Source organism: Cyprinodon tularosa, unplaced genomic scaffold, assembly GCF_016077235.1.
Source record: "Cyprinodon tularosa strain WSP-4 unplaced genomic scaffold, ASM1607723v1 ctg71, whole genome shotgun sequence".
Taxonomy (NCBI): domain Eukaryota; kingdom Metazoa; phylum Chordata; class Actinopteri; order Cyprinodontiformes; family Cyprinodontidae; genus Cyprinodon; species Cyprinodon tularosa.
Window position 1 is genome coordinate 245,792 of NW_024039463.1, and position 19,211 is coordinate 265,002.

The window sequence follows — 19,211 nt, forward strand, 5'->3', positions numbered from 1 at the left end:
CTAAAACCACCGAAGAAGAAGTGAAGATTCTCGCCCTTTAGTTAGCGGCAGAGATGGCCGCTTGTGGCTTGTTCCGCTCATTTTCTTCAAACTTTTCCACATTTCGGTCTTTACTGACCCGCTCAGCGCTGCTCTCTCCTCAGAGACCGGCACTTCGGCCTCACTATGGAAGGACAATAGCTTCTTCAAGCCGATTATCAGAAGGTATTTGGCCCTGAATGTGTTTAGAGCAGCATGTTAGCCTATTTTCCCAGGAGCAGGAGGAGAAAAGCGACATGATAGAATGTCAGCTCTGCTGCGTGTTTATCACATCATCCATGGACTACAGAGTTTATTTTATCTTACAGCTCTTAAGTTCACAGACAAGCACGAATGGGTTCGAGTAGACGATAGCGGGACGGGTACAGTCGGAATCAGCAACTTTGCACAAGTAAGTTTCCAGAATGTGACCATTATGCACTGAAGTTGAAGGATTTTAGGCTGAACTTTGACCTTGTTTTCGATCGATTGCAGGAGGCTCTGGGAGATGTAGTTTACTGTGGACTGCCAGAGGTGGGAACACAGCTAGCTCAGCAGGGTATGCCCCTTTTTTTTTTCTTTTTTTTTTTTTTTTTTCTTCAAAGTTATGTCATCATCTGTAAACGCTTGTTTGATTGATATTGGTTGTTATTTTGAAACATGGCGTTTCTGCTTTGTATGCTAAAAGCAATTTGTGGGAAGACTTTGCTGGTTAACAGTTTTTAAACACAAACTATCCAGTTATCACCCATCTCTTGTGGGTTCAACTGCTGTGGGAAATCAAACACTCCATAGACTACTGCACATATTAATAATGACAATATATTAATCCTTTATAGGGCACTCAGTGAAATACTTTGAAAATCAAAGTTTCAAGCCAGAGTGTTACTGGAATCCAGAAAAATACCTTATCACCTTTCTAATTTTCAAAATTTTTTAATTTTTTTAATGGGAAAAATGTATGTCAATGTATTAACAAGAAACGCCAACTTGCCCGAATATATTAAGAAAAATAACAGAAGTGCATCTATAAGAAAGTCATTAAAAAACCACCATCTCGCATCAGTTTGGGGGTCCTTGGCCTGGAAAACGTAGAAGAGCCCTGCCTTAGAGGCATTAATGCTGATACTACTAGTAAACAAATATAATTGTTTACTAGCTTTATTAACTTTTTAAAATTTCAAATGGATTTTTACATTTTTTTTTTCTGGACTTGTTAACTTTTTTTTTTCAACTGAATTTACAGTAGGTAATATATCATTCAAGGGCTCATCTAATTGCTCAAATGCCACAATAAGATGCACATCCATGTAGCAGCATCTTTGCTGAATGGCTGGATATAGATCTTGTGCTTCTAGACCTCCCTAAGGGACATGGGGGGCGCTGGACTCCATTTGTAAGGGGTATGCAAGTGAGCAAAAATGCTATTTTCCCCTATAAAGGGTTAATATTTTAATTATATCTGGTATTGACATTACTAAAAATATGTCAAATGACCTTTCATTGTATTTGGTATAATGGCAATAAAGCTTATTCAATCAATGTTGCTCACTAATTTGAGTTAAGCAAAGTGTCAGTTATCTAATATGTTATTGTTTCTGAAAGTTTTCATAGAAAAACACATATTGTATATTTGTCATAAGTGAATAAGTTACATCTTTAAACTATATTTTAAATAAAATGCCACATCTTTTCTTTAGATTGTTAATGCTCTATATAAGAAAAAATAGATTTATATTGAAATTGTTGACAGATAATTTTTGTTTTATGTTTAGTTTTATTTCTATTATTAGTTGAATTTATTACTCAAATTAATCTGTTTGGGCTGGGCCAAATGGCCAAAATCACAATACATTTCCTTAATTTTGTTTGATATAAGATATGATTTTGATGTTGTTTAAACAACATAGAAGGTTTAGAAACACTGCCAAGGATACCCAAAACAAAAGCCCGCAGAAACTTATATTAAAAAGGTTATTTAAACATAGTTAAACTAACATTTTAGAGATATATTTACTATTGAAAACACATAAAAACCACATTAAAAGAAGAACATTAGTCAGTTACAAACACTGTAATCATACACACATACGTTGGGCAATATATTGAACTATTGTGCAGCTCTAGTTGGATTCTGGCATTTTGACTCTAGATGCTGTAAAGTCTGATCAACCTGTCACAGCTTCTTTTACTAGTCTGGCTTGCATTAATGGCCCTTTATGACAGCTTACATAGGTCTTTGCATCTTATCTATCTTGACCAATTATATGCATGATTGTATTCAGCTTTAATATTTTTATCAAAGTATGTTTATATGATGCCGATTTTGTAGGTTTTCCAACTTACAAAAAAACAGTAATTTTCATCAATGGTGATAGCAATTGTGAGAGCTTAATCTAGAAAATAAAAAAACATTTAAAATGAAACAAAACTGTCATTCAACTCCGTTTTGAATATTTGTTATATTTGCATTTTCTTTTATAGCTAAAGATGCAAACGATGGTTTAGATGAAAATGTATTCCAACTGATAATTAGAGCTGGGCGATATGGCGATATATATCGTGAGGACGAGAGAAACATGTCTATCGTGACCTTTCTCCTCTATTTTTTTTCTATCGTGATAAACTTTTTTATTATTATTATTACTGCTAATATACACTTTAATATAATTTGTTAATATAACATTTTGCGTTTTTGCTATGCAAACTCTAAGTGTATATAACAAAAAAAAAAGAGAATAAAAAAGATAATGTGTAGAGAACGTGGTTTTGCGACACTACACCGCTTTACGTCACGCGGCTTTGCACCATACGTTTGCGACATTACTGACGGAGAGAGCCCGCGAAATTTCTTTCTGGCTTGAAAAAAAATGAATGATGGACACCCAAGAAGATGTTACCACAGCAGCGGTTACAGAGTCCGAAACGGTTGCCAGGTCACAGACACAACAAACACCACTTTTGCCCAAAAGGGGAGGCAGCTCGGTTGTTTGGTTATATTTCGGATTTCAGCCATCTGATAAAGAACAAACGCAGCCGATATGTAAACTGTGCAGCAAAGCCGTTCCAGCGGCTGATGCAAATACTTCCGGCCTCTTTTACCACCTGAAGAAAAATCATGAACAAGAACACGGGAAACTACAACCACTCCGATCAAAACAAACAAGGGATGAAAATACAGGAAGCACTGGAAAGAAATTCTCACAGCCGAAGCTTAAGGAAGCATTCGCCCAAGGATCACAATATGAGAAGACATCTCAGCGACACAAGCAGATCACAGGTGCTATTTCACGCTATATCTGTAAAGGCATGGCCCCCGTTTACATAGTCGAGAAAGACAGCTTTCGGGACCTCGTCCGTACTAGGGCTGCAACAACGAATCGATAAAATCGATAAAAATCGACTTTTAAAAGCGTTGGCAACGAATTTCATCATCGATTAGTTGTGTCGCGCGATTATTGCGTCATCCGCCGCGCCGTCATCACTGCCTCTTGACTGAAAGAGGAAGAAAAAAAAATACGGCAGAGCGAGTCAGCGCCGCAGGTGCAGTGTTGCCAACTCCGCGACTTTTCAGACCCCTCCAGCGACTATTTTTCAAAAAAGCGACTAGCGACAAATCTGGCGACTTTTTTCGGTGTCACTGGCGGCTTTTGGAGACTCTTACGTGAAAGCATGTATCGTTCCTACTCTGCCGTGGGGCGCCTCCCCCACACCAACCGCTTTTTCCCGCAGTAGTCCCTCTCAGTCAGAGCCTCAGCGTCCAGACTGCAAATGAAGCGCGCATGCACCGGGATTGACGGCGCAAATTGATCACAATAATTAAAATAGCCTGTGCTTTGTAAAGCGAAAAAAGTGATAACATGCAACTCTTTTCAAAAGAAATTAACATGGCACGGAACCACCATGTTTGTTTGGTTTTAAAGTGGGGGAAACGTTACGTTAGTTTCTCAGGTAGCTCATCTGATGCTTTCCTTACCGTGTTAGTAGGTTACAGACAGTGATAAGGTTGGCTACTTATTTTACTTTTAATTTCATTTGAATTAGCTTAAGCAGCGTTTATATTTACTTTATAAATAAATTAACTTGCAAATTATGAGGGCAAGACTTTTAAAGTTTAAATCTTCTGGCAAAGATAAAGTAAAGAAGATCCTGCAATTTATAGAAGTAAAGCAGAATAAAATCCAGCAAGATCAGTAATATGTCAATTAATTATCTGCCACATTCCCATGTAAATATCTGTCTTTGGAGGATGTGTTTTTTAGCACCCCTAGTTCTCTCATTTTTATTCCAAATACAATTTATAATTTGAATCACAGGGCTATTTTTATCTCTATGGTTCAGTATTTTCTCAAGTAGCAACTTTAACTGCTGTACTTTCCTGTCTTAAAAGGCAGCCCTCTTCTAGTCTAAAAAAACTCATTTGTTGAAATGGGGGGACCTATTGTTTGAACCCCTTAGAGGCTTTTAAAAACAAAAATGTCTTTTTATGCGCTTTATGAAACAAAGTACCCTATATTTTGTGGATGTACAGCTACATTTCTCATGTAAGTTTGCGTAGTTTTAACACAAACATTTATTTTTCATATTGCACCAGTACAGTTAATGAGCAACCTGTACTTGTGTGCTTGTTTGTTCTGTCTATAATGTTTATTTTGGAATAAAGAGGTTAATATAAAAAATATATTTTGTCCGATTCATCGATTAATCGAAAAAATAATCGTCCGATTCATCGATTTTTAAAATAATCGTTAGTTGCAGCCCTAGTCCTTACACTCGATCCCAGATATGTGATGCCTTGTCGAAAACATTTCAGTAAAGTGGAGCTGCCTGGCTTATATGCTAGTTGTCGGGCTGAAGTGGAGAGAGAGGTACGCAGTGGTGCGACGCATTATGCGTTGACTACGGACATGTGGATGAGTAGAGCAACACAGCCTTATATGAGTAAGTGAAAGACAAGAGAAAAACCTGGCCTTGGAATTTTATAAAATGTCAATAACAAACTAATATTAAATGATTAATTACTGCAGCACAATAGCCAAGATTCTATACTGTTCACTGTCATGGCCGCAAATTGCATAACTGGTGTTCTTGGTTTGGAGTTGGGATTCTCATATTAGGAAACAAGATGATGGGTAAAAAATAGGCGATGAAAGATTTTTTTCAACCCTGTCCATCTGACGGACTATGAAAACATAAAATGCAACATCAGTTGTGGTATATCGTGATATATATCGTTATCGTGATATAAAATAATCCATATCAAGATATAGTTTTTTTTCCATATCGCCCAGCCCTACTGATAATAGAGAAGACTTCTTTCAGTATTACAGTGCAGTCTTCTTCCAGAAGAGGGCGCTGCTGTTTATCCCTAAGTGAAGCCTATACTGATTGTGAGAGAAATAATCATGGCAGAGAACAGAAACATGAAACGATCAGAACAGAGTGAGGTTTAGGATTATTTTAATGGCTACAAAAAAACAGAATCCACTATGTGGAGTTCTGTTTTTAAATATAAGTACTCAACAAACCTGTTATCTCCTAATTAGCAACCATTAATTAATGCTGCATGGGTAGTTAATTATAGTGTCAACTTCTCAACCTAAAAATACCAGCATGCTGGTAAAGCGAGGATGTGATGACAGAGAAAGGATAAGAATTTCATTTGTAAGGTGATTAAAAAAATGTGTACTAATAGGAGCAGTTGATAGAATTAATGCTCCTCATGGAGCCAACTTTTAACATCCAATTATTTTAAAGCAACCATAACCACCCACTTAGAGGCACAGCCAATAGCACAAAGTGTCTCGCCATATGGACATAAATTGGCATGTACAGTCTCACAATATGTCAGAGTGACATGTCCTTAAATGATAGTTTGACATCATCCTTCATAGGGGATCATTAAGAGCATGCAGTTAGGGCCCTGTTTACTTATATTTTATAATAATATCTAGTTAATGTATGAGGAAACCACAATTGTTAATACAGTCTGTTCAATTTTTGAAATATGATTTTGTTTTATTTTTTAAAATTGGTATATGTTTAAAGAGAGAGGGAAAAAAAGAGTCTTAAACACCCTCTCAATAAAGGACAATTTGTAGTTTCTAAGAAAATGGGTGCTTATTTATAAGCCTATTTATTTGTCAGTAAACCAATAAGATTTATCAACTTTAAATTACGTCATGAATCGATAACTTGCATCCTTAGTCATTATCTAAGTTGGGTATTTGTGCTTTACATAGATGTTTGTGTTCTATTTCAGTGATTTGAAGGCAAAATATAACTGATATATGGAGGTTACATTTCTTTAAAGATTAACCATTGATGTATGTGCTTTGTTTCTCACAGATGAGTTTGGAGCTCTGGAAAGTGTCAAGGCAGCGAGTGAACTTTATTCGCCTCTGACTGGAGAAGTTGTAGAGGTCAATACACTACTGGCGGACAACCCTGGTTTGGTCAACAAATCCTGCTACAAAGATGGTGAGCACACTCAAAAGCTCTTACTGCTCTACAGTCCGGTTTGCTTCTTCAGCTTTATGAAAAAAGACAAACAAAATTTTAGAAAACGTTCTTCCTTTTAGCGGAAAAATAGAGCGGATGCTCAGTTATTCAGTTTAAATGTATTACAATTTCTTGAAATTATTCATAAACCTCATAAACCCCTCTTACTGAGAAATAAACTATTCCAAACACTGAGTTATTTGGTCAAATATAATATTGGCTATATTAAAGATAAAATAAGTATTGTTTTTATAATTTTCTACAGGAATCTTTTTTGGTTAGACACCAGAGGGCAGTATTGTACAAGCATATCATTTTGACTACAAAAAGATAAATGTCCTAAAAATGACATTTTTGTATCCAGGAGCCTATATCAAGTAGGTTTCACAGTACAGCCATATTGTAGTTTGCTGGGATGTAAGACCTGAAAAATAATTTATGGAAATGGAACAACTAAGCAATATTTATGACCTTACTGGGAAATGCAGAACAAAAACATATTCTGTCTTTTAAACAAGCAGATCTCTCTTCCCTCTAAACCAAACCTGGAAGGCTCCAAGGTCTAAATGGTGCCACTTCCATGTGTCCAGAAAGGAGTTTAATGAGTTCTCAAGCTCTTTAGAATTGTATTTTAAGTCGGCTTTGTGCTGCATAAACAACTTATATTGCTGCTCAATGTTTTGCATGATGATCAAACCTTGGAATAAGTTATGTCTAAAAACCCCGTTTCCTGTAGGTTGGCTGATGAAGATGACGATTGCTAACCCTGCTGAGCTCGACGCTCTGATGGACGAGGCGGCATACGAGAAATACATCCGCTCCATCGAGGACTAACCTTAGATTATTCCATGAATACTATCCTTTTTTTTAAGTGCTACTTTGCAGGGAGATGCATTTGACATGCCTCTCGGTTCCATCACAATGAATCCAGCAGCAAAGCTTAACTACAGCTCTGTACTGCTGATCTGACTGGGTCGTAGAAATGTGAACTTTAGAAAGTCTTTACCTATTGAGTACAACTGTCTGCACTGAATAAACAGCCTGCCTTTTTATAACTCTGAAACATTTAAACGCAAGAAATGAAACCAAGGCAGTAGAAAGTCCACTAAGCATTTCAATCAAACCTAAAATTCTGCTTTAGTATTCATAGACTTAAACGCACTTTGGTCTTTATGGTGTTATTAATCTGGTTTATCTACACTGTGGATATGGGGCCTGTGTAATAGAAAAATAAACAATTCCTCACATATTTGTGTGAATTTTTTCCCTAACTTAATAAAAAAAATTAAAGAAATCAGAGATCAATTTACAGTTTGCATGTCATTGTGGCAGGCTGTGCAGTGGATAGCGCTGTTGCCTTGCAGCAGGAGGGTTCTGGGTTTGATTCCTGGCCCGGGGTCTTCCTGCACAGAGTTTGCCCGTTCTCCCTTTGCATGCGTGGGTTATCTTCGGGTGCTCCGGCTTCCTCCCACAGTCCAAAAACATGACTGTTAGGATAATTGGCTTCTTAGGTGTGAGTTTGTGTGCGAATGATTGGTTGTCTCTGAATGGTTGTTTGGCAGGGTACACCCTGGACAGGACTGGCGACCTGTCCAGGGTGTACCCTGCCTCTCGCCCATTAACAGCTGGAGATGTGACCTTTGCAACCCCAGCAGGGATATACCTGACAAAAAATGGATGGAAGGATTTTATTGTTGCTGCACCAAGTACTGCAAAGGAAAAGTAACAACCATAACTGCAAACTCCAAGAAAAACTAAGTGCTGAAACCCTTGTTAGAAACTTGTTAGGATTTAATTTAGATGATGATCTAACTTTTTTAGATAAAGTTTGTGGTCCAATTTTCATTTTAGCCGTCACGGCTAATTTATTCTGAATTTTAGTTCATTTTCATTCTCTTTAAAAAACAGATTTTTATCATTCAATGACTTTAATACCTATTCAAAGTAGGCTAGAGTGAGGACAGTACTGTAGCAACTTGCTGATTTAACCAAAAAATATTTAGCTAGACAGATGAGAAACCTGCAGCAAATTCATTTAGACTCTCCTTTCTGGAAGAAATGAGCTACAACCCCATCATTCCCTCAGACATTGGAAATCAAGGCTGAGTTTCTTCCTATCACAGTTTATCTATGAAAAGTTATATCCCTTGAATCAGCAATTTCTCAGCTTTTAGCAGTCAGAGGCATCAGGGGCCCTAACTAACATTAAAAGGTTAACAGCTAGTTTAAAGATGATGGTTACATTGGTTTGCATTGTAAAGCAGTAGAACATCTAATTTATTATGTAAGGATTCTATTAATTTAACACCAAACTGATCTTTAAAGGCTTAAACCAAGTTGCAGGATGTCAATCCTTTTTAACGGACATAGGGGTGTTTATATCAATGTTTTGGTATTAAATCTTTTTCAGTCATCAACAAAAATTCTGGTCTCCTGTTCTTCATATATTGGTTCATTTCTCTCCATCTCAGGTTTATCTCCATGACAGGTTTACAAACTAATGGATTCTCAATCTTCTAAAATACCTTTCTTAGATTATGTAATTGTTCATGTGATGGTATGTATTGGCAGTTTACTTATGCAACAGATGTTACTCAGTTGCAGAGTTGAATGAGCTCATCTGAAATAAGGAAATGTGAGATGAAAATGAGTTTCATTTGTATTATAATAACCTAAATTTGCAACATGTTCCCCATATTTGAAAAACATTTGACGAGCTTATCAAAACAGGTTGGATCAAGCTTCTAAATAAGGCAATTGTGTGGGTGTGTAGGGGACAGATGTGAGTTTAATATGTAGAAATTTCACTCTAATAAAAATAGCCTGAGAAATTAAGGGAAAAGTTAAAAACTTAGAATTTCCTTTATCTCCCTGTGGTCGGAAAATTTAGATTTCTCTTGTTTCATGGTATTTAATCTCTATAAAACGTTTCACTTGGTCTGTATCACCTGCAAGGCCACACAATGCCTTAGTGAGGGGTGTTTGTAGACAAGATATACTTCTTCCCATAACAAACCAGAATCTTTCTCAAGGTTTATTCATAACATGTTACTCTTAACCAAAACCTCTGTCATTTGTTTTGACTACATTCCATCATTGTAAGTTAAATCCATCGATCTCCGTTTATTTAACTGGAATAAATAGTTGAATACTTTTTTTCCCACTACACTCCATAATTATATATATAAACTTCCATTGGATAGAGAATGTTTCATCAAAAATGTGACAAGAGTAGAAATGAACCAGCTCCAATTTGACGGAAGGTAACCACCTTACCAAGACTGCAGATGAGAGGTAGATGAAACCAAAGCTTTACTGATGCAATAGGAAAAGAAAAAGATAACTGTGCTTTAATGCACAGCAGGGAAAAAGTATCTGCAGTTTAACAGGATACTTTAACATTATTTTTTTGATAATACCCTAGTTGATCTTTGATAAATAAAGATGATCCACTGCAGGTTTTTCACTATTGCATGAAAAAACCAAACATCTTAAATGTTCTCTCATAACTGCATCTTTAACATGAACAGACTTTCTAATATCTTGATCAGTATATCTATTTTTTTTAGCAAATAGCTGTTTTAATAGCTATTAAGACCACCAACACGAAGATATAAGATTTTATATGAAAGACCAACTAAAAGTAGCTGAAAGTTATAAGATGGAAGGCATATTAGCCACATTTTGTTATGAATAAAAGTTCCAATAGTCTGTTAAGTTGGTGCTCAATCTTTTTTTGTTCTAACACCCTTACTATGTTTTTAAATTCTGCTTATTTATTTATCTCACATTGTTAACATTTAATGTCAAGTTACCTTACAGAGACAACTCAACCCAGCCCTGCTGAATACATCGAGTCACTTTGCAGGGTTTGCTCCTGCTGGTTGAGCATGTAGCGACAGCAGATATTCAGTGCAACAGGTTTCCTTTAACAGTCCAGCTGTGGGTAAACAGATTCCACTAGGGTATAAATTTAATCTTAATGGCAAATGTTTGTAAAAGTCCCAGAGGTTTGTTAGAAAACAGCAAGATGACCAAGAAACAAATCAGCCTATAGTTGAAGATAAGGTTTAAAACCTTTAAGATATGACCATCCACCTGGAGTGACTGGCCAGGGAGGGATGACAGCAAAGGGACCTATGCTGACTTTGTAGGAGCATTAGCAATCCTTAACTCGGGTGGGAAACAATTAAAAAATATGGCCTTTATAGACAAATTGTGAACAGAAAACAGAAGGAAGTAGAATCAATGGTTGGAAGAACTTTATGCAACCAAAACTAAACTTCCTGGATAATAGGCCCAAGTTTAGAGCCTGTTTGAAAACTGATACTAAATATACAGTTATCAGAATGAAAAATAAGGGGGAAGTAACTGATCCAAACATAAGCCAGTCCTACAGGAAAACAGTTTTGAGTTAGATGGATAATAAAATTGCCAATATTTCAAATATTTATTCCTGGAGAAATTTCTAATGCATAATTTCCACCTCATCATTGTCGTGTACTTCTTTGTTCTGATGCTTCTCAGAAACTCCCAATAAAGTACACTGAACTTTGTGATTAAAACAGAAAAAAACACAAAAATAGTTTAAGGAATACTTTTTAAAAGGCACTTTCATTTCAAAATCTTGTAGCAGCATAAAAAGACATACTGTAAGTTCAACCAGCATGTTAGTGTTAGTGACAGTACTGTAAGGTACACTTTTGAGAGAAAAAAAATATCAGAAAACCAAATCAAACTTTAACTTAAATAATATAAAAATGTTACAATCCTGCTGATTTCTCATTCAGTTCTTTGAAACAATGGCACCACCAGGCACCACGGAGAATCTGTCCTTGGCTGTTGGAGTCCTTCTGGCCTTTCCTCTGGCTGAAGGGGGCGGAGGGAGACCCTCCAATCTACGATGATCCCTCTCTAGCCTCTCCCGTCTCTGAGCTCCCTCGTACATCACACTGGCCGTAAAGTCTCTCTCATTAAGGAAAGCGATGGTCTCGTCTCTCTTGCGGCTCACGTATCCTTTTAGGACTGCATTGTAGGGGTTTGATGCTGCGTCTGCGTCCGGGTCTTCCAGCTGGTGTTTGAACTCCATGCGGGTGATGACAGGCAGTAGGAATTGTTTCCCTTCTGTGACCACAGCACCGTCCCGGTGGGACAAACCCAGAGCCTCAGACACTAGACGTTTGGGCAAAGGCACCAGATCACAGCCCGAGCGCTTGTCGACATATTGCTGAAACTGCTTGCGTACCAGAGCTACATCTTGTAGGGATTTGGTCCTTCGCTCCTCCAGATCGATTACTATCCGTTCAGGATACGTCTGGCCAAACACCACACCTTAACAAGCAACAGATATAAAATGAGTTTAGTTAGGTCTATGATTAAGAAGTTATCAAACCTGAGAGTTTTGAGAAATTCCTCACCGGCTCGTCGCAGCATGGATGCAGGGCATTTCCAGGGTTTGTGAATCAGCTCATCTGGTAAATCTGCAAGCTCGGGACACCATTTCCTGACATAGCTGCCGTATGGGTCACAGGTCATCGCTGCATCAACCGGATGCATGACAAAGTTCCAGTGATCCAGGCCGCACATACCGCCATTCTGCCACATCATGGCATCTATAGCAACATCCGCATCGACCAATGTGTCCTAAACGGGAATAAATAAATATTTGACTTTCTGCAGCTGTAAGCATGTGCAATTTTTTGCATCACTAGAGAGTTTCTACTTCATCAAAAAAGGGAATAAAATACATGCACCAATTCAATGAAAGAAATTTATGTTTTAGCTTTCACCTATAACCCCAATTAAACCCAAACTATTTTAAAGAATGAGCTAAGTGGCATCTGTAGTAAAGGAGAAATAAATCGAGGTTCAACTAGAAGTATGGTTTTCACACTTTCTAGTCAAAAGTGATCTGGAGAAATAAAAATGTAGCTATTAAAAACTAATAGAATAGCCCTCTAGGTCCTATCTTTGAAGCTACAAATTGGACACCAACTTTCGTCTTGTACATTCTAGAATCTTACCTGGAACCAACGATAGCCCTCTTGCCAAGGCAAATGGAGATATGCAATGAGAAAAGATGCCACAACATGTCGCATGTAGTTGTTCATCCAGCCTGTCAGCCAAAGCTGCCTCATGGCTGCATCAACCAGCGGGTAGCCGGTTTTACCTTTCTGCCAAGCCTTCAGGTGGCTGCGATCAGTGTTCCAGCGCAAAGCCTGCCAATAATAGCAGATTAATAATTCCTGCTGCTCAATACAAATCAGCTATGCTAATGCAAATCACTGAATAATAAATCGATGTGTGTCTAAATTTATCTTAACCTTGTATGGAGGTCTGAGGGATTCCCAGGGCAGGTCAGGAAACAGTGTCAGTTGCCAATAAGCCAAATCCCTCCATGCCAGCTTGCGTTGGAACTTGGGAGGTCGACACCGCGCTCCCTTGGCGTCCCACAGAAGCCAGCGTGGGCTGAGCTGACCGAAGTGCAGATAGGGAGACAGGGAGCTGGTATTCGGAGCATCTGCTCTGCCTGACTCTTTTTCATACCGATAAACCCCTGGATATTGAAGAGAAAAATAGCAGCTGTTTAATGCCTTTAAAAGTAAAGCCGTACTAGAGTTAATGTGCGCTTAAGGTGTCTCACCATCATGAAGAAAAGCTTCCAGTCGGGCGTGTGCTCCATCTTCACTGAAGTCCCAGGACTTCCGAATGTTTGCTGCCCAGTCAACCTTAATGTAACAATAATAAAAAAAACAATCGAAACATTTCTGAATTTCTCCACATTATTTCATTTTACAATCTCAATGCATTTCATGGGGAATTAGGTGATAAAGTATCACAGAGTAAAACGTATACCTGAGACAGTACTAAAAGGCTTTCTGATTTCTTTAAAAATAAACTTATTAAATCTAAAAACTGAGGTGTGCATTTCTATTCAGTGCTTTTATTTATACCGCTAAATAAAACTAGCCTCCCGAAGTCACTGAGTAAATAGAATCCTTTAAAATGCATTTTCATCTCAGCACAAATCCAGCTGTTCTGTAAAGGTTGCAGGTGTTTGTTAGAGACCCTTAGTGAGCACACAGCATAGTGAGGACCAGGAGAACTCTAAAAGATGGTAGGATTATAAAACTCAACAAGGCTGAGCCAGAAAAACATCAATCAGAGAAGCAGCCGAGGCTAATGGTAACTCTGGGGCAGCCGGAAACCACTACAACAGTAGTGGTTACCAGGACAACTATGAGTTGTAAATTTCACACACTTGGCCTTTATGGAAGACCGACAGGAAGAACGCCATCTTTTAAAGAAAGATGTACAAAGACCTATTTGCAGTTCGCCAGAGGCCATGGCAAATGTATACAAGATGCTCTGGTTGGATGAAATAAAACATCATCCTGATGCCATTTAACAACATGGTGGTAGCAGAATTATAATGTGGAGAACTGGTTAGAGATCAGGAAAAAACAGATTAAGCTTTTGAGGACAGTAATGCTGATTAGAAAAAAAAACTTAAATGTTACAAAAGACTGATTGGAAGGCAATGTTTGGAATGGTTCAGTTAAAGTTTAATATTTAACTTAAGGGGACTGAATGCACATACAAACCATATTGTAGCGGCTGGACGAAGAGGTGCATTATGGGGCACTGTTTTGGTTTGTTTGCTTGTTTATTTCCTTGTTATTCTGTTTAAATGTTGCTCATGTTGTTTATTGTTCGTATTTGCCTCAGTTCATGCTGTTTTGGGGGTATGTGTTGAGGGCATGTGAGTTTCAACCTGAGTGATAAGGCTGTTGCGTTTATTAAGGTGTGTGCTGCATCCCTAGCGTAGTGGTTGAAGAATAAATAAACACCGCTGACAATCAGTCAACTAAGCAACTAAGCCTGATTATTTGTAACACTCACCGGTGTTACAATATTTTTCATCTCTGCATTACATTTAAGTAAAATAAAGGAAGCCATATTGAACGGTTGCCACATAGAGCAGCCTGGGCTTCAGGTTTGACATAACATTTGTCTTCAAGTGGGTAAACCAATGAACTGTCCAGACTAATATTGCAGGTTGTTGGTGCGCTTAATGAGGTCCATGTTCAAGAAGGTTTTATGTGTTAATCTTCATACAGGGCAATGTTTTTAAAATCCACATCCACAGGATAAACTTCAACTGTTTAGCTCTAAATCCAGGTCAGTTTGCACTCAAACAAAAGACTCCATCCACTACCTGTCCACTGAAGGAATGGCCAACATCTGGCCACATCCATACTCATCACACAATGTGATTAAATAAACAGGAATGCATCTAAAATCATAAGTTTAAATGATAAATCTGATGGTTAATTTTTCACTTTTAATTTTAAATGTGAAATTGTAAGGAGAACACAATCAAAGGCCTTAACACCGTAACAGTCTTGCCATAATCTAAACCTCAGTAAAAAAAACTCTCGTCTTTATATTAGTAACATGTAAATATTTGAAAATATACAAATATAAATGCCTTAAATTATCTAATTTAGTGGCTAACAGGTTTTAGTTAGCCTTGGGGGACTTTTCTCTCATGCCTACTCACGATTGTGCCATCCTTCCTGCGTGGCATGCGTGCCAGGCCCAGAGCATCCAAAGGGACTCCTTGTGGCCAATGGGCAGGTGAGGGAAGAGACACCGGTGGGTCCAGAGGAACGCCTACAGCAGCCCCTGGGTTCTGTCTGCAGCAGCTCATAAAATGAGAAACTGATCCTATTCCTACATCACAAAGAAAGAGAGAAAAAACTGGCTAAAGAAAATGTTCACATTTCAATTTAATATAAAAACCAAAATGGTAAAGACAAACCTCTGAGTCCGACGCCCTCTGTGCTGACAGAAAATGGATCTCTGAGGCAGTACGAGTGGAACAACTTAAATTCAACGCCCTCTTTCTGCAGGGCTGACGAGACTGCATCATCCCTCTCTTTCAGCCACGGTTCGTATAAAGCATTAGCCATCACACTTTGTGCTCCGGTCTCCTTTACTAATGTTTTTAGGGTATTCAGAGAAGATCCGACCTCATTTACATCATTACTGGCCTTAAAGAAGACGAGGTGACTGCCGATCTGCTCCAAAGATGCTATGAAGCAAGACAGAGCCTGATGAAGCCAATATTTACCTGATTCACAAAGAATAATCAATTAGTAAAAGTGTTAGATATTATAATTCTTTTAACATATCAACACATAAAAGAATTTAAAAGACAGCTTTTTTGAGTCTAATGGAAACTTACAAGCCCCGCCCATAGCTACAGTGACCCCTGGACCCTCCTCCTCTTCAGGACTCCAAATAAAGATAGGGATGACAGGTGCACCCACCTCCAGAGAGCTGATGAGAGCAGGGTTGTCACAGAGTCTAAGATCTCTCCTGAACCAGAGTAAAACAGGTGGTGGTGCTGATGGAGAACGGGTCAAACCTACAACCTGCTGGGCAGCTGCTTTTCGCCGCTGGCGCCTATTTTTAGGGCGCTTTGGTTTCTCTGATACATTCCCATCTCCCCTTATCATTTGGTCACTTTTGGATGCTGTGGTTGGAATGGTAAATGAGGCAGAGGATCCTGGAATATATGGAGGCTGACTTGACCCTAGTGATTGGTTATCACCACTTTTAAAACTCAGACTTTTATCATTTTCATTGTCAAGGAAGGTTTCCTTAGTCTTTGATCTTGACTGCTCTGTAAATTCACTTTTTTCTCTGCCAGGTACATCTTCTTGTTTGGAAAAGCTTTTTTCCTGAGACGTTGGTTTTGAACTCAGAGGTAAACTGCTTTGATCGTTTCCAGCCTGAAGAACCAGTTGGTTAGGAGCGGACATTTGGTTTTCTTTCATTTCCAGAAGAGACAGAGCCAAAGCAATTTCCAGCTCATCATCCTCAGTCTAAAAAAAAAACAAAAAGACAAAAATATACATGCTAAGATACCAAATTCCCAGTTTTGACAAAAACTATATTTAGCTTTATTGCAAACATAATATTCATAGTTTTATTTGCATTTAAAAAGTTTAAACAAATCCCACAATAGTTGCTCAAACACTATAAAAAAGAACAAAACAAAAGAATAACGATCATAATGTCAAAATTTTGGTAAAGACAAAAACAAAGCCAGGCATGTGAAATTGTTAGGCATTTATATATAGCAAAAAAAGAAATGGGCGTTAAATATTCGGTCCGACTATTTTACTCTTTAAAACTTTTGACAGCCATGCAGGCTCATTTTTACTCTATTGGGTCGATTCCCCGCCAGTCTCTGAGAGGTCCTCTTAATCTTGACACTAAAATGAGTAAAATTTACTCTGAAAAGTTGACACTTCAGTCAGTCAGTCAGTCAGTCAGTCAGTCAGGAAGGAAGGAAGGAATCCATCCATCCATCCATCCATCCATCCATCCATCCATCCTTTTCCTTCCTCAAGAATCTTCCTTCCTTCCTTCCTTCCTTCCTTCCTTCCTTCCTTCCTTCCTTCCTTCCTTCCTTCCTTCCTTCCTTCCTTCCTTCCTTCCTTCCTTCCTCACTGACTGACTGAATATATATACCAAACTATTTAGATTTACATTTGTAAAAACAAAACAAAGGGAAAGATGGAAGCTTAAAATAATGACGATTATAACTTGATTATACTTTTACTATTATTATTATTGTTATTATTATTCCCTTATTGGTACTGAAGTACAGTTTAAGTATAAATTGAAGTTTCTAGTTGTAACATGAGGAAATGTTAACGTTTTGCTTTAACAGATGTTCTTAACGAGCCTCGATCACTTTTCATTGCAAGGAGAAATCCTTTACTTTTAATTTACTTTTATCAGTAAAAGTGACAATATTCACTTAACCAGAACAGAAAACAAATAGAAAGGCACTTTTAAATATAGCCTCTTTTTTCACTGACCTTAGTGAAATAGTCCTGATAGAGGGATCTGAGGACTGAGTGCAGCCGGATATTAGCTGTGGACAGCGGCTTGATGACGGACAGGAATTCTGAGCGGGTCTCTTGGTTTCCCAGGACGGACAGACACATCGCGAAGAAACACTCCGGATCTTCTCGACCCACTAGCACCTCCCTCAACATCTGCCTGACCACAGCTTGATCACCGGCCACTGTAGGAGGCATCCTGGCTGTAAAATGTGATGCTGATTTATTATTTAAAGTAAACTAAAATAAGCAGAGGAAGCAAACATTACGTTCCCAGGCACCACAGCCGGTTACCAAACGCCAGCTGACAGTAGTTACAAAAGACATGTGTTGCCTGTTTTATAACAACTGTAATGATTCAACCTCACCAGTAGGGGGGGCAAAAGCTTAACGAAAAGCAAAGGAAAATAGACGAGTGAAACTGCTTGAACCATGTGAGTAACAGATGGGACTTCTTGTTTACATTTCATTAATTAGATAGATGGTATCCCCTTAGATTGATTCGTGCTTTAGAAATATCAATGCCTGCAGCATATCTGAGGCTTCCTTTGTGCTTCAACGCTTTACCTAAAGTATAATAATTTCAATACAAATTAGGCTGCACGTTAATCTGCAGGCTTGAGATACCAAAACAAAATCAAACACAGAGCTGATGAAGACTAAGGTGCTGTGAGGTCAACTGATTTTTCTTTTATAGTTTTACAAAGCTTTCATCTTGACACAAATCTGTTCCTTTTTCAATATGCACCCACTGAGCAAGTAAAAAAAAAATAAAAAATACAAAGCTAGGAGACTGTGTACCCAGCAGTGAATTTTTAATCATGGTCTGCATTCCCTGCTGTTTAAGGGTCGCTAAGTAATTGATTTTTCTAATGAGACAACGTGCAAATTTGGAACATACGCAGCAGGGGATGCTGCTTTGTGACTCTGATGGACCAAATTACAAACAAAAAAAAAACTGCACAGATAAGACAAACAATATCCAAAACGTTACTCAGACTTCAACACCGGGGGCTTACAGTATTACTTTGTAACTACTACATGAAGAGCAGTGACAAGTGCTTTGGTATGTGAGGAAGGCAATCCAGAAAGAGAGGAAGAAGGGGAAGAGATTGAGAGAGAGGGGGAATCAATAGTGTTTAGACAGAGAAGTGGAGTCTAAGTGTGTGATCAATAGAGAGCAGAGAGGAGAGATTAGCTGCTTTTCTCCCTCAAACTAACACTGACAAATTGGTGAATTGGTGTATCGGCCCTTGGGCTAAACGGATTGACCTGCTGTTTCCATGTTCCACTATGTACTGTCAATAAAGATCTGTGTTCGTTGCGACTCTCAATGAAAAGAGTGAATGAAACACCAGAGAAGAAGAAAAGGCAAACGGGCGGAAGGAGACTAAATGTAAGAAGTGCAACCCCAGGTAAGGCTGGATACACGCGGAATGGCCTCACCTCTGTCTCATTAACAAATGCCCGCATTCACAAGTGCATCCTCCTGCACACCGTTATAAAACCATAATAACATCTCCAGGAAAATTAATGGAAAGACAGATTAAAAAACTAAGTGAGGAGAAACGGGGCAGTGGTGTAGCTATTTGCAACTCATAAATCATCCTGACACACCCACGCGCATGTCGACACACACGTATACACACACACACTCTCACACACGTACTGTAATTAACCACAGGCTATTTACTCTCTCCTGCTGTAAATTAGACATGCAGACACAGTTATTACATTAGGGGAATCTGCCATGCAGAATGCTAACAGGAA

The 19,211-nt window shown here is 38.3% G+C and overlaps 2 protein-coding genes across 2 annotated transcripts; one reads left to right on the top strand and one right to left on the bottom strand.

Moving 5' to 3' along the window:
• The first annotated feature begins 15 nt into the window (after positions 1 to 15).
• On the top strand, positions 16 to 7,768 carry LOC119772496 (glycine cleavage system H protein, mitochondrial-like). The gene is made up of 5 exons (XM_038268942.1): positions 16 to 204; positions 348 to 430; positions 514 to 577; positions 6,367 to 6,498; positions 7,256 to 7,768. Exons 1-5 carry the CDS (start codon positions 54 to 56, stop codon positions 7,351 to 7,353), a joined length of 528 nt encoding a protein of 175 aa, XP_038124870.1. The 5' UTR covers positions 16 to 53; the 3' UTR covers positions 7,354 to 7,768.
• Positions 7,769 to 10,759: 2,991 nt separating this feature from the next.
• On the bottom strand, positions 10,760 to 17,985 carry si:ch1073-390k14.1 (deoxyribodipyrimidine photo-lyase). Its single transcript, XM_038268721.1, has 9 exons — positions 17,418 to 17,985; positions 15,770 to 16,412; positions 15,344 to 15,655; positions 15,083 to 15,255; positions 13,163 to 13,247; positions 12,843 to 13,075; positions 12,543 to 12,737; positions 11,937 to 12,162; positions 10,760 to 11,850 (listed from the first exon to the last, which is right to left on the bottom strand). Exons 1-9 carry the CDS (start codon positions 17,637 to 17,639, stop codon positions 11,306 to 11,308), a joined length of 2,634 nt encoding a protein of 877 aa, XP_038124649.1. The 5' UTR covers positions 17,640 to 17,985; the 3' UTR covers positions 10,760 to 11,305.
• Between the last annotated feature and the right edge of the window lie 1,226 nt (positions 17,986 to 19,211).

Excerpts from the sequence above, each read along its gene's own strand:
- LOC119772496 (XM_038268942.1), top strand. The coding sequence starts at position 54 with ATGGCCGCTTGTGGCTTGTTCCGCTCATTTTCTTCAAACTTTTCCACA. Across the intron at positions 578-6,366 it reads AACACAGCTAGCTCAGCAGG|ATGAGTTTGGAGCTCTGGAA; the intron begins GTATGCCCCTTT and ends TGTTTCTCACAG. Across the intron at positions 6,499-7,255 it reads CAAATCCTGCTACAAAGATG|GTTGGCTGATGAAGATGACG; the intron begins GTGAGCACACTC and ends CGTTTCCTGTAG.
- si:ch1073-390k14.1 (XM_038268721.1), bottom strand. The coding sequence starts at position 17,639 with ATGCCTCCTACAGTGGCCGGTGATCAAGCTGTGGTCAGGCAGATGTTG. Across the intron at positions 16,413-17,417 it reads ATCAGGACTATTTCACTAAG|ACTGAGGATGATGAGCTGGA; the intron begins GTCAGTGAAAAA and ends TTTTTTTTTTAG. Across the intron at positions 15,656-15,769 it reads TGTAGCTATGGGCGGGGCTT|GTAAATATTGGCTTCATCAG; the intron begins GTAAGTTTCCAT and ends TTTGTGAATCAG.